The sequence below is a fragment of the Semicossyphus pulcher genome, unplaced genomic scaffold, assembly GCF_022749685.1.
Source record: "Semicossyphus pulcher isolate SPU_LCO1_2020_fin unplaced genomic scaffold, fSemPul1.0.p SCAF_3, whole genome shotgun sequence".
In the NCBI taxonomy this organism is placed as follows: Eukaryota; Metazoa; Chordata; class Actinopteri; order Labriformes; family Labridae; genus Semicossyphus; species Semicossyphus pulcher.
This window is the reverse complement of record NW_027211704.1, coordinates 25,183,639-25,198,398: the sequence shown is the minus strand read 5'-3', so window position 1 is coordinate 25,198,398 and position 14,760 is coordinate 25,183,639. Positions and strand designations below refer to the sequence as shown.

Sequence of the window (14,760 nt, the reverse complement as noted above, 5' to 3'; positions counted from 1 at the left end):
TTTTTATTATAGGCTACTAACATTCAAAATACAGAGCAGACTATCTTGTGTTTGAGTGGTTATATGTATGTATACATGGCTTATTTATATGTAAAATTAGCCAACATATTTTATTGGATTCCAATAGTAACATAAGCATAACAACAACCATATTACAAAATAATTGACATATTTCAATCAGCATGTACATGAAAGGGTTTAAATTAAGAGACACATTCAACTTTCCAAACCAAATGAGAACAAATATCTCACTGACTTTAAGTTTTCACATCTTTCTGTGGATCTGTGAATACATTAAACATTCTTTCTGTAGACGTACTGCATGTTACAACTCTGAACTTTGTAGTGTTTCAGCGGTCTGTCTACTCCAGGGCTGTCTTCGGAGTCTGTTTGGGCGTTCAGATGGCCTCCTCCAGTTGTTTGTCCAGGCTGCAGCTGAGACAGGACAGTATCGAACTGCACTATCATCTGTCTGACCTCATTCTCTCTGATCTCTGATTAATCCACTGTCCTTCCTCAAGTGTCCCAGCTGTGGTCGTGGCTCTCCGTCATTTGGAGGTAGGAGGTGATGGCCTCTCTCAGGCCCTCACTCACCAGAGAGTTGTCTGACTCTGTTCTTTTCCTCCGGAAGAGCATTGACCTGGAGGGGACAGAAATGTTCAAAGACTTGAATGACTGAGTGATTGAAAAAGGGATCTTCTTCAATTACTAGTTCTCATTTTAACATCCAGCTCTACTCTCACAAAATTACCAACAATCAAACTTTTCTCAGTACAACACAACCACATTCTTATCTTATCTCATGCACACTCTTTTCATTCAGGTTACCCGTCACTGCAGCACAAATTACTGTAGGGCTGAATCAACATCTCATGAGGTGCTTATTTTCTATACAACAAGCAATACAGTGACATCTTGTGGCAGGCATTAGAAGTAGCACGGCTAGAAAGAATCTGCCACACCTGCTGATGTCCTTCCAGTTGAAAGTGGGCCTCCTGATAGTTATGGGTACAGGCCTGGCCTGGTCCAAACCCTTGATGAAGCACGGTCCTGTGAGCCGACAGCACAGTCCATCTACACACTCTGGGGAGGGAGGCAACATTTTTAAAAAATTCTTGTGTTGAATTTGGTTTGTTCAGGCAAGAGACAGAATCACAGCCTCAGTACTAACCTAAGTAGTGGTCCACCAGATGTTGCAGGGAGGGGAAGGTAATTCCTGGAGATATGTAGACCCAGCCATTTTGGAGGTTTGAGATGCGGTAGTGCTTTACACAGTCCATATAGGAAGAGTTTGTCCTCTTCAGGACAGACAGCGAGTAACCATCTGAAATAACATGCATGCTGCAGTTAAACTACATGACTCTTGATTCTTAATTTTTCAAGTAATTTAATCCAGAGATGATTCATATTATCTATAGATGCTAAAACAATAATTCCAGATTCATTGAATGCTAATTAACCCATTCTAATATAGTGTCACTTGTTAACATGATATTTAAAGGCATATTTCACATGCTGATGCTACAGTGTTGGATTAACTATATTTATTATGTAACTTACAATGAAAAAAGAAACCTAAACATCATCTAACCTGTGTTTGTCTCTGACTCTCGGATTAAAAAGGCTCCACTCAGGTTTTGAGGCTGCATGAGCAGCTCCACTGCTTTGCACCTGCTGATGCCTGTGAACAGCCACCTAATCAGACAGAAGACACATTGGGACAGTAAGACAGTGTTGTTATGCAGACAAAAAATAAGAAGATATTTTTCAGTTGTTTTAAATTTTGGAAAATCCACTGGAACAACATCAGAGGAGGTACCCCACTGGAGGAGGACTGAAACTATAGGAGGCAGAGAGACTGATGTCATGATACCAGAGAGAACAGAAATATTGTTCCAAACTTTCGTCTCTTCTGAGGTAAAGTTCACCCACACATAGAAACTCCTCCTACCTGACAGGAACCCCCCTCCTTTTATTTCACCTCTGTACTACTCCTCTGCTTTCTCGTTTTCTCACACACACACATACTGATGAGAGGCGTCTCAACATGTGTACTCATGACAGTGACCTACCGGTGTGTCACCATGGCAGTGTAGCAGATGGGAACATAGCTCTCACGGCCTGTGGTTGTGGATCTCACCATCAAGAAATCACCGTCACTGTTGGAGAAAAGAAGAAATAATGAATAATTGTTTCTGTTCAGATGAAATAATGGTGAAGGGCAGGGAAACATCAGAAGCTAAAACACATACTCGGATTTGATTGTGAGTCGTTCTCCAATGCACATGGTCAATTCTGTCTGCCCAAAGATTGGGTAGTTACAAAGAGAAACTGTCAGGCTTTCCTGTAGGGCTGCAGAGAGACAGGGCGAAACAAATATCAACCAAGTTCATTTTGCTGCATTCTTCCTTTTTTAATTTTGCGTCTATATATGGGGATATAACATACCTTGTGATAAAGGTTCAGGTGGATTTTCTATCACTGTCAGGTTGGACTGACATTTGATGGGGCAGGTCCCCATGCTCTTTGGCTTCTTGCTGATGTAAGATGAGTCCTGTGGCTGAGAAGGAGAGATGGGGAGCATAATTAGAAACTGGTCTGTCTTAAATACCCTTCACGTTCTTTCTATAATTACATTCCTAGTTATCACATTATGACTGATAACAATGAAACTCCTTACAGGTACTGTGAGCTCTTTAGTAACCATGCAACAACACCTAGATGACACAGGAAGGCGCCTAACCACAAGAAGAGACATTAGTATCCTGTGAGAAATTTCCAATCAACATGTTTGCGAAGAATTAAGTCAACTTCATGTAAGAAGGATAGTGTTAAAATACAGAAGATATAAGATTTTATTCTAATAATCTTTTCTATTAGGCACTGTCTCTGTTGCATTAGCCCATACATTTTTTTTTTTAACTTAAATTCGAGTTGTTTTTTTTGTGTTTCTCTAATTTTTATCTGGCACAATAATTTCCTTCGCGATTAAAAAAGTTTGATCTTATCTTATCTTCATGCATACTAAATTTTGGGCTAGCAGAGGCAAGTAAATAAAATAACAGTATACATTTTTGCATGATGATTCCCAAGTGGAAAGATGATCAGGCAATAATTTGTGTTTAAAGTCGAATCAATGAACAAAAAAGGAAGAAAGAAAACAGATGTCTAACAAAAGACCACCATCAGAGCAAGTAACACACTCACCTCCTATAACCTCTGTGATAAAAATGTTGTCCCAGAATTGATAGTGCACACAAGCAGTGAGGCAGATCCTCTTCAGATGGATTCGTAGACTCCTTTTCTCCTTGATAGAAAAAGGTTTCCTTCAGCACACACACATACACATGGATGCCTGTTGTATATCTATAAGCTCAGGTTCCCACTCAGGCCTGCTGATCAATCAGAATGACTGTGTTCCCGTCTCTGCTCGGTTCCTAGGAAGACCAATGTGTTTTTGCAGCTGTTTGTAGTGGGGGGCTGACTGAAGAGACGCAGCTTCCTGCATGGCCTTTATGTATGTCGCCCTGCTGCAGCTTCCTGTGACGCTTAACACTCAGACATCCTGACTCAGAGCAGTCGTGTTGATCACTCTGATTCTTAAATGTTTTGAAGTGGAGCTCACAGTACATCACTTGCTTATGGAATGAACTGTGGTACTACGTAAGCAGTGTTTGCATATACATGTGCACCCTGTGGTGCAATGTGGTGGGCTGGAGCACCGACCTTGTTTCGCTCTACAGTTACTGTTTACACTAATCTAAAACACTGGATTTAGCAGCTGAACCCTAATCATGTTAATGGAAAATTTTGACCACATTTCCCGCTAGTCCAGCGTCCCTTTACATTCACTTATGTCAGCCATGTTAAAATGAGGCCATTCATGTTTACATCAGATAAGAGTCAAAGCTTAGTTGGAGCATGATGAATGTTCCTCTGTTATCCTTCTCCTGCTCTGATTTATCAGCAGTCAAAAGTTCAACAATCATGCTAATATTGCAAAGTCAGTCAAACAGTCATGCAGCAATCATCTCAGTGTAAAAAAAAAGTCTAATGAACATTAGATTTTAAAACTGAATCATTTCTCAGTGATAGCATTGCAGCCTAAGTTTAACATTCAAATTGAGTTACATCAGAGATGGCACAGATGATTTAAATGTCTGGTTTCAGTTTCTGCTGACATGTTCACACTCAGATAATTATAACACATCGATAAGGCCACAATAATGTTAGAGCTCTTCTTGTTCCAGTGTTTAATCAGATTTAGCAGCAGCGGTGCAACAAGTCTATCGAGAATGGAAACAATAAGAGACTCTTTATCAGTCCAGGTCAGATATTTGCTGTTATCACTGCATGTTAACAGGGATGGAAAGAACTTCTTATCAAAAATGGAATCCTTATAAAACCAGAGTGGGATACCTTTATCAAATGGTTTTCAAAGTAGGTTCCCCAAATGATACACATTTCCTATCTTTAATGTGTTGTCTAACTCGAAATTAAGTTTCAATGGTAAAAATGTTTTGTTTAGATTGTAGTCAAATATAGAATAACCGTTAATAAGAGAATCATCTTTCACCACTAGATCAGCACGAACCTCTACATATAACAGTGAAGTATTGCATTACATTGTACAGATGTTAGTGTCCAGCTCTCTATGCAATTTGTGACAGGTTAACTTGCATTTACTATCATGACAGAAATTGAAGTGTTGCAGAATGCAGAAACCAGCATGATAGGAGAAGCCTCAGAGGGGGATATGAACAGCAGATTTAATTTTAGCATTTTACTTCCATAACACTCCACACATAGTCAGTTGGAAGTCAATCACATCATCTCATTTGCACTGCACCCGATTATAATTTTCGAATGTGCTAAACATAGACTGCATCATCTGTGGCAACAGAATTGTCACAGTTGAAGCAAATAAGAACAAATGTGGTTGGAAACTAACTCACCACAGTCAGCTCACTTTTCCACGAACAGAAGAGGAAAAGCACCAGCACTCATCTCACTGCAGAAATACAGTACTTCACTCTCTTTCATTCAAATTCATTCACTACACCTGCTACTTACGTGCGCTTCATAGGCAGAATTGTTTAGTATGCAATGTTAAATGAAAACACTGGACATGTTGTCATGTTGAAGCTTTATTCAGTAGTAATATAAATGAGTTGAATCAGCAGAGTGTGAGAAGCACCAGTGGGCCCCTCAGTGAAGGGACTCAGACTTTTCACATCAGATCCCTCCTGTTAAAAGTTGTTAAAACATAAATGAATAATCTATTCAACTGAACAAAAACATCAACACAAAGAAAGAAAAGGAGATGAGTTCAAATACAAAAAGAATCCAAAATGAACAAGAGTTGACACACTGCTACGTGACTTTTCCTTCATGTTGAAACACAGCTCTCTCCACAGCATCGCTTTAGTTTTACTGACAGTATGCTACATTCTGTAACGGTTCATCAGCCTCGTCACTTTACATTTATCTCTGCAGCTACAGTAGTTTCAGAGATCCCTCTGTATACGTTGTGACTTCAGTAATTCAGTATCACATTGCAGCTAGTTGGAGATAAAAACGCAAAGGTACAATGACTCACAATCAATGCAACAGGAGATACGAGTTAAAATAGTAGAAGTGATGTAAAGAGCGATGAAAAAAGTTGTATTGAACACTCAGAGATTTTACAGTTTGTGAAGACATTTCAAACAAAGACAATGTGAAAAAAATAAATACAAAGGGGTGAGGTGGGACAGCTGAGTCAATCGCATGGTTTGACCATCTGAATATACAACACATCTGAATGTAGTTATGGTCTCTGGTAGGAATGTGACTTTGACAGTGTATTCAATATTTTATATTTAATAATATGCATCTGTTAATATATTTATTACATCCTCTTTTCTAATCACATAGTTCATTACAGATCCTCCTGGCGTCGAGTTGCTTAGGAGTGGGATGAGAGAGGGAGAGAGAGTGAGAGAAAGAGAGAGAGAGAGAGAGAAGGGATGGGGGGCACATAAGTTACTATAGGAGTGTGCATACAGGTGGGGTGGGGATGGGGTTTAGCAGGAGACCTCCATGGTCTGGGGTCCGGTCTGGCTGTCCAGGGCCCCGGTGGCGTTGCCCTCCAGCAGGCTGTTGAGGTTGTTGCGGCTACGACTGCTGTCCATGGAGGTGATGCTGGAAGAGGAGGTGGTGCGTGAGCGAGCCAGACGGGTCATTCCTGCTGACGGCACTGAAAAAGAGAAGCAGGCATTAATATTCCACTCACACAGGGACTCAGTGCAGTGTGGGAACACTCAGATACTTAAGACGACAACAAAAATGCTTACCATGCAAACAATTCTCAAATATGGAGACTAATCAAGTAAATTAAATATGAAACAAAAATATTGCATGTGTATCCAAAACAACAAAAGAGAAACAATAAAACAACAGGATATAGAATTTGCAATCCAACTGAAGTGACAAGAAGCAACAGCAGCAGGTCATGCAAAACATAGGACACTGAGGACACAAACCATGCTAACAGGAAAAACTAAACTCCCACATGAAGATGAATGTGTCAAAGTATGCAGAATGATCTCACTGTGTTTAATCCTGACTGTATGCACCACACTGAGCTGCTGTTGAATACTAAAATGAAACAGTGCTCTTCAGAGATTCTCTGCATACATTGACATTTATCCACAGTGGGGTGTTAAGAGGCCATTGGGTTCAAAGCCTTCTAGTCTGGCAGCTGCTCGAGAACCCGGTACCTGATTCGTTGCTCAGGTGACTGAGAAGAACGTAGGGAACTGTAAGCGATGATTAAAGAAGGAAAGAAAGAGGGAGAAAGGGAGAAACGTTGAAAAGGGAGCTCTTAGGTTGCATTACTCCACCTATGTGTATATCTGGATCAAAAGAAGGCTCTGTTGCAGCTTGCTGGTCAGTGAGGACAAACTGCTTTTGTTATGAACAACAGGTAATAAATCATTGCATGTGTGCAAAGTGAAATCTTTACTTCCTGTACTTTTTTGGCTGTTTCTCGACTGAATTTCGCACTGTGGCAATGTGTTAATTAGGGAAAAGCAGCTTTCAGAAACATGCTGAGGTGTTGAGATTTATTTTCCACGCTTTCTCTGCGTGAAAACACTCTTTTTAATCTGTTCTAATCCTGCAGTGGCATTTACTCAACAGGGGGACTTGGTGGCCTTTAAAGCAACACTGAAGCACTGACATACTAGCTGCACCCGAGAGAGAGCCTCCCACGGTGCAGAGTTTGGGAGCAGGAGAGAGCAAAAGAGAAACAACATTACAAAAAAAACACACACAGACAGCCATCATCTGTATGGCCAGAGCAAGCGAACTGACATTATGACTTCATCCATTGATGGAGTCTGGTTGGTGCACTGCACGTCATTGTGCTCTGACAGAAATGTTTGTTGTTTTTCTTTGCAGATAAATGACTGTAAAAACCTGAAGGTCTGTTTAAGTATGCACTTAGACTCTCTCTGGAAAGAGAAGGCATCATTAAACAGTACTGGAAGGGAAAAAAGCACACAGGCAAAAAAAACAGGGTATTTTTGACGCCCACTCTGAAACTGAACAGGAAATGAATTGCTGTTCAGTGCCACTGTCATTTTGGTCATGCTAGAAGCATTTACACCTCACCTACTGAGGGTTGTGGGAACCACACACTGCAGAAAGCAGAGAGGAAATGGCGTTAGCAACTACTGACTGCTTGGGCTGCCTCTCCGTGACCAGGCTGACAAGAAACTGTGTTAGTTCATGCACTGCTGGCCGCAGTCAAACCCCCATCAGCAGGGTGTTTAGCAACAAGATCATAGGAAACAACCTTGAAAACAATTCTTTTTTTAAGTAACGTTTATCATTGCACTCACGTAAACAGGAAATTCAGAAAACCAAACCTTGACCACAAACACGTCAGCCCTAAAACGTGTTAGTGTGCAAAACGTCTTGGACATTCAATGTAGAACAGACTATTGTTTACTGTTTTTTCTAGATGTTTCATTCTCTTAATCACAATTTAAAAAAAAGCATGAGCATGTTTACTTACTGTAGCCCATTCCCTGAACAAAGTACTTAAAGGCCTCAGCAAGTTTCCCTGGCTGTGAACAGATAACGGGCAGAGTCAGTCAAAGTCAGAGGAAAACACCAACAAATAAAATGCTTGAATGTCTGTCAAAATGAAAATAAACCCACCTGCACAACCTGGGGCAAGCCTCCACAATCAGCCATCTGAGAGAAAATCATAAGTCTTATTAAAAACTCTACAATGAACTATGAATATCATAAGCTAAATTAACTAGTAAATGTGTTTTAAAAAGCTCTACCTTTAGCAGTGTAGTCTTGGTTGGATTTAACCTGGAGTTACACTCCACCTGAAACACAAAGACAGGTTACTGCTGAGCCCAAACAAGAGAAATTACTGCATGTGCTTCACAGAGCAACTAACATTACTGAGATGATGAAGTTTAGCTCACCACAGCCTCCACAGCAGGTGCTGTGTCTCCAACCACCAGCAATGCAGGGCACCTGGAAAGATGAGGAAGTTATAATCAGAGAGACGTGCACTCAAGAGACAAATAACCCAAACCTTTCTTTGTGTTTTCTTGGTCTCAAAACCTACGTTAGTGTGTTGACCGTGTCCTCATTCAGACCTACGATTGGCCTCTCAATCTCCAGGTCCCGACGGCTGGTGCAGAGGGACAGACCATGATTAGTTAGAGAAGCTGGAAGAATTTGATCTGTCTAAAGATTAAAGTGTAAAGTTTGATGCCATTACTTCCTTTTGTGTATTTAGATCTGGCTTAATGTTCTTTAATTTGCATGCCTAACATACCCATACATGTGTTAAAATGCTAGAAACAGCTTAAAAAACAATCATGTGCCTTTGATTAAGAAGACAATGAATGAAGAAAAAACACTAGAAACATCTTACAAAAGCAGTCAAGTACAGAATATACTAATATGATGCATCATACTATTGGTAGGAACCACAGAAGAGGGCCAGGTTGTCCTGGTTAATGTCTTGTGCAATGTGGAGGCGGTAGGTCTGGATCAGCTCCTGGTTGTCTGTCAGCTCATCCTGGTGAACAGAGCAGAGTTAAAAAAAAAAAAAGATTGAAATAGGACAGCATAACTATTTTGATCTACTGTGGCTGCCTCACAGTGGCTAATAAGAAGTGGACTCATGATAATGTGCCTGTAATTAGCACATATTGAACGGACATCGAGCTGTTTACACTGCATTGGTGATCCAGACAAGATGTGGGATTTGTATACATAGTACAGTACAGTACAGGCTTCAGCAGTGTCAGTTATTAAACTGTGTCTGTGATCTGCATGTCACAACCTACCAGTCTGGGTATCAAGGAGGACGGGAATAAATTAATTAGTTGATGTCTGTTATAAGAGCGAGATGAGGTAAAGGTATCAAGGGAAATCAAGAAAAAGCCTCCTGAGGTTCAGTAACTGTTTCACACTGTCAATTTAAAAGGTTTAACAGTGTGGAAAAAAAACCTAGGGTGAGCAATGTGCTGCAGGAGGAACTCACAGTGCTGAAGTGGTGAGACATGACGATATCCACCAAATTACTGGTCCATCCAGACAGCTGCACACAAGAGGAAGGAGACAGATCCAGTTTAGACAGAGACAAGAGCTGACTTTTATGTACTCAGGGAGCCTATGGTAAGGGTTACATAGCTATGCCTATTTCTACATGTACTGCATGTATTGACAGAAGTTAAATGTTTAATTTTGACATTTCTAGAAGAAGCAAATAAAAAGAGCAGCTATGATTCAGAAATAAGGGGGGATTTGGTGTCCTGGTGACGTAGTAGTTAACATGCATGCCTTTATAAACACAACCTTCCCTGTTTGAATCAGGACAGGCAGCCCTGTTTCAAACCACAGCCCTGTCTCTCTCTCCCCATCGCTATGACTACTGTTGCTATTAAATAAAGCTGAAAAACTATTTAAATTCTTAAAGACGTCCCCCCCTGCTTTATATGTTTAGCAAGGTCTAGCTATATTATAATATAATGAAGTGTTTGATTTTAATCTATATGGGACAAAGGTCAATTCATACTCCCCGTGTGTAACCCTCACTCTCTCACTCACTCAATAATTTGGTTGAGCACTCACACGAGTGTACAATGCACATTGTTAAAGTAAAGTAGGTCATCACTGAACTGTGATGCATCGTGTCCTGTACTTCTAAGCCAATTATTCCTCTCAAAAGGAAATTAAGCTGAATACTAGAAGTACTGTTCTAAAAACTTTGTCCATCAAAATCTGAGAGTGCTTTAATTAACTTTGGACAGACCTTCACACAAAGGCTGCTGCTAGAATCAAATTAACATTAAGGATTAGAGACACCTGCCCGTGTCTCATCATCATCATATTAAAAATGTATATTGGAGATATAAAACTGGCTGGGTGTCAGCATGCATGATTCTATAACTAGTAATCAGATTTACTTCGGCATCTTAGAATATACCAATAAAATGTTAGACATAAATAACATAATATACTGAGCTTAAATAAATATTGTAAGGACAGAGAGCATAAAGGAGAATGATTGAACTGCACTCATTTCTAACAACCTAAAAAGGCTGGAAAGTAAAGTAAAATGGTTGGTGAATAATCTCAGTCACAGCTCTGTGTAGCAGAATGAACAAAATACTTTCTAGGTTTTCATTAATAATACCAACCTTTGAAGCTGCCCAGTCGATCCAGCCTTCAGCACATGGGTCAACATTGATCAGAACCAGTCCCTCCACCAGGGTGGGGTTGTTAAGCTAGGAGAAGAGGGAACCATGTCACTGCTATTTTAAAGATATAACTTCTTGCTGAGTTGTTATCTTGCAGTATTTATGCTGTAGCATGCGTAAAACTATTTGCTCTTGACAGGATCCATTGATCAATTTAGCTTAATCCATAGCTACATCTTTACAATGAAAACTGTGTAGTTGTATGCCTAGTTTGTGCTTTTGTGTGTTCTCTCGGCAGACACAGAACTACCTCACAGCAGATTTCTCCAAAGTAATAAAAAGTGAAGCATGTCTGTGCCTCTGAAAGCAGACATGAAACAAAGAAGATGGAATTCTGGGCATCTAAATTAAAGGGTGCGGTGTTGGAATTGCCTGAAGACAGAAAGAGGATGTCTGGGGAAATCTAAGATCCATCTCGCCCGATACACAGAGAGTATTGCGGATTTCAACATGATGCAAATGCAATGCAGCAACAGCTGCTATAAATCTATCAAGGGTAAACACAATTTACTCCAACCCCGCTTTAGCAAATGCAAGCAAGAATCAATTTTCTTCATTAATTCTAAACAGGAGCAGCAGACTCTCCGCAGAGATCCTCACATTACAATTTCTAATCCCCACACATTGTTTTTTTACCCCTGACCACCATCCTCTCTTTTATTATTCATCTTTCAGTGCGCCCTCGCTCTCTCTGTCACTTCTGGCTCTTTCTGCTCTACTGTACACAGATCATTCTTATTTTAGCTCCATGGCGTTGAGTGTTGAAACAAGACAAAAAGCAACTGAATAGAAGAGAATCACAGAGGTGATTCATCATCTAGGGAATGAAAGCGTATATGCAGCAGACTGTGGAGGCACCTGGTGCCCTGTGTGGGCTTGATGGGAGGTTTTAATGGTCAGTGTAACAAGCTGTGAGGTCTGAAAAGCTGCAATCATTTCAGGCCAGACAGAGAAAAAGACTCTGGATGAGATTGGTGAACCAAGGGGGTTGAAAATGTAGACGCTCTGGTTGATGAGGACTCACTGCAAAGCGGCTGAGGATGTATGCTCCTGCCCCTACACCGATCCCGATCATGCTGTTGACCCTGCAGAGAAACCATCAGTTACTGTGGAAAAGTCAATTTATGTATATTATCATTGATCAGCTACCACCAGGAGGGCCACTCACTTGAGCTGAGTCATCACAGAGGGCAGCATTTCAGCTAATTCATCCATGGTTGGATAGCGATAACTGGAGACAGATAAAAAACATGTGAGTTCATGCGAGTAGTGCAGGGTTATTTAGTTTATAGTTTACCATAAATTAAAATACTCAACAATTTCTGACTGATAGGTTGCAGAATAAATGTGCTTCCATTCGCAAATGAACTCCCAGCTCACTCTACATTGTGGCTCCTTCATTAACACTGATTTGAATTTCTTCTCATTAATTGGTTTGTGTGAAACCAGTGTGACACCCACCTGCTGGGGAAGGGAGGTGCGCCCTCCTGCTGGCCGGGTGCGTCCACATGCACCACGGCAAAGTGCTGCGTGATCTCCTGCATGTCCTCATAGTTGAACAGGGTGTTGAAGCACGACTTATCTAGAAAGATGGAAACGGAGGATACATTTGTGATACATATGTTCAGGAGTGCAATATTGCAGAGAACCAGTGTGAGACAGTCAGGCGAATAGGCCAAAATAAATCCAGGACATTGTGTATTTATATCTTTATTTTTTGCTGACTCACGGTTGAGGCCGATGTCATGATAGGTGAGGATGACGGGTCTGTTGCCCTTGGGAACACCTCGCATAGTCACATGGAGAACGCCATGGGGAGTCTCGATGTCATGCTCCTGCAGCCACAGAGAAGAGCGGTAACGTTAAAGACTGATGGAACAACACGCGGGTAATGAAAGGGAAAAGTGTTGCGCACAAGATGGCTTATTCCTTTATTTTATATGACAAATGTGTGTGTGGCATGGCTATTACTGTGTCATTAAAGGACAATTCTGGCAGCATTTCTGCCTGATATAGCTTTTGCCTAAGAACTCCAGCATCACCGAAAAACACAAACAAGCCCAATAACAATCACCACCTAAGGGTACTAAATCCTCATGGACCTTATTGAAATAAGGCTTGCAGTGCCTGAATGTTCAAGTCCTGTGATCAAATAGGAGAATGAAGCACACTATTGTGACTTCACATGTTCGCTGCAAACAACACATTAACAATAACAGCAAACACAAACATCAAAAGAGAGAAAGTCACACCTCCTGTATGTATTTGTATATATGTTTAGCACACTACTAAAAGCCAGGGAAGTCTTGAACATATGTGGACCTCTACAAACATGTAATTAATTACCTAAAAAGACAAATATTCTCACTTACAGACAAACTTTCAGACAGATTTCCCTCTAGCATGATCCATGCTTAGTGTGTGTAAATGTAGTATGGGGCGGGCAGGAAAGCCACGTTTCATCTCTCAACTGTTTCATTATGAACTGTTCTGTCCCACAGCCTCCAGACTCACAGAAAGGTTTGTTTGGCGTTGAAAAGTCAGCATCAGATTGGGTTTGGAACACACACATGCACGCACACACACACAAAACACATAGGAGGAGCCATACTGTTGCATACTGGTGACATATTCCTTCATTAGCAGAACCTGGACAGAGTAATTTATTTCTTTCAGCTTATCAAGCAAAGACTTATCAGCAGGGAATTCCTTCCTTGAGCATGCTCAGTAATGTCTTTGCAACAATGTGCAGAGCTTTATCAAAATAAATTACTTTATCCATATTCATTGTAATAATGGATGTTATCAAATGCAGGAGTGTGGCTCTTTTAAGTGTCTTTAATCATTTCTGGACACCAATGGAGTTAGGCTACAGTGCATCACGCTGTGGGTAAACAGACACTGTTTATTAGTAGGATAAATAAATGTTAGCATTGTATTTTTAATTAAATATTTTGATGATAAATTTCCAGCTTTATGCATTCAGCCATGGAATATTCATCACATGGTGGAGGCTTTTTCTCTTTAAGAACATCACTAAGCCAGGCACAAAGCAGAGCAATTTGCAAAACACTGAGGTATAAAGTCAATACAGACAAAAAAAAAATCGATATCTAAATTAGGGCTTGAAAAAAGCTTAGAACCAACAGTGAAGATATTATTTTGGAAAAAAATCGAGGGGAAAATTACTGACACATGTACTGAAGTTACCCACACAACATTTTGAGTTTCTATCTTAAGCTGAGGATGTAAAGCATGCAGCTCTGCTTTATCACACATCCCCTGTCCCCTCTGACAAACAAAGCAATGAATGGGCTGTCAGGGAAACAAGCTTTTCATCCAGGACATTTGTCTTTTTATCCGACGCTCTGAATCTCACAGCGCTTTCACAAGTATGACTCTGCAAAACTGAATGTCTTAGCAGAAAGACCCATTAAAATTCAAAGAGCTTACACAACTTCGTTCTCTCTGTTGCTCTCCTTTAAATATCTCTTCCATCAAGCATGAGGATGCCCCACGTTAGTAGTTCACAGTGCATCTACATAAAAACCATTAAAGTGTCCTCCAGTCCATTTTTTAAAAAAGCGACCCAGCAAAAACATCCAGAGGCCATCAAGTGCAAATGCTATTTAGAAAAAGTGTAGGAAGTGACATAACGAGTAATAAAACATTCAGAAAGTGACAAAGCTGGTTTCTAGACTTTTCAGAATCACAGCATCATTTTGCATAACATACACAAACACACAAAAACACCTCCCAAGGTCAGCATGACACTGTGCTGCATACAAGGGTGTGCATGACGTAGCTACGTGCATGTGTGTGTTTGTGTGTGTGTATTGCACAGAGCAGGAGCATCGGGCGGGGCCCAGCAGCGCTCGCCTGGTCTCAAGGCCCACAGGTCATCAATAATAAAGAGAGTGAGCCTGGGAGGAAGAGAGACACAGGTTATGGCTGACAGACACCAAGGGAGCGGGACTCT

The 14,760-nt window shown here is 40.7% G+C and overlaps 2 protein-coding genes across 4 annotated transcripts in view; both read right to left on the bottom strand.

The window, feature by feature from the left end:
• Positions 1–3: 3 nt before the first annotated feature.
• On the bottom strand, positions 4–3,516 carry sla2a (Src like adaptor 2a). The gene is made up of 8 exons (XM_069678485.1): positions 3,208–3,516; positions 2,449–2,560; positions 2,253–2,352; positions 2,073–2,159; positions 1,592–1,695; positions 1,172–1,324; positions 963–1,083; positions 4–640 (listed from the first exon to the last, which is right to left on the bottom strand). The coding sequence occupies exons 2-8, from the start codon at positions 2,519–2,521 to the stop codon at positions 517–519; spliced, it is 762 nt and encodes a 253-aa protein (XP_069534586.1). The 5' UTR covers positions 2,522–2,560; positions 3,208–3,516; the 3' UTR covers positions 4–516.
• A 1,615-nt stretch (positions 3,517–5,131) lies between these two features.
• ndrg3a (ndrg family member 3a) overlaps positions 5,132–14,760 on the bottom strand; it is a 34,851-nt gene continuing 25,222 nt past the window's right edge. For 2 of the 3 annotated variants that reach the window (XM_069677672.1, XM_069677674.1), the window contains 14 exons: positions 12,511–12,616; positions 12,243–12,363; positions 11,950–12,012; positions 11,806–11,866; positions 10,722–10,808; positions 9,563–9,619; positions 8,991–9,094; positions 8,636–8,701; positions 8,490–8,541; positions 8,340–8,387; positions 8,209–8,244; positions 8,063–8,114; positions 6,762–6,800; positions 5,132–6,238 (listed from right to left, as the gene is read on the bottom strand). In XM_069677672.1, coding sequence (XP_069533773.1) covers positions 6,066–6,238; positions 6,762–6,800; positions 8,063–8,114; positions 8,209–8,244; positions 8,340–8,387; positions 8,490–8,541; positions 8,636–8,701; positions 8,991–9,094; positions 9,563–9,619; positions 10,722–10,808; positions 11,806–11,866; positions 11,950–12,012; positions 12,243–12,363; positions 12,511–12,616 — 1,065 coding nt within the window. In that variant the 3' untranslated portion in view covers positions 5,132–6,065. The remainder of the gene's footprint in view (positions 6,239–6,761; positions 6,801–8,062; positions 8,115–8,208; positions 8,245–8,339; positions 8,388–8,489; positions 8,542–8,635; positions 8,702–8,990; positions 9,095–9,562; positions 9,620–10,721; positions 10,809–11,805; positions 11,867–11,949; positions 12,013–12,242; positions 12,364–12,510; positions 12,617–14,760) is intronic. The other variant, XM_069677673.1, reaches the window with a different exon arrangement.

Bases quoted from the DNA above. Each gene is read 5' to 3' on its own strand.
- sla2a (XM_069678485.1), bottom strand. From the start codon at position 2,521: ATGGGGACCTGCCCCATCAAATGTCAGTCCAACCTGACAGTGATAGAA. The intron at 2,160-2,252 runs GTATGTGTTTTA...TTTCTCCAACAG, and splicing joins CGACTCACAATCAAATCCGA to TGACGGTGATTTCTTGATGG. The intron at 1,084-1,171 runs GTTAGTACTGAG...CTCCCTCCCCAG, and splicing joins TCTGGTGGACCACTACTTAG to AGTGTGTAGATGGACTGTGC.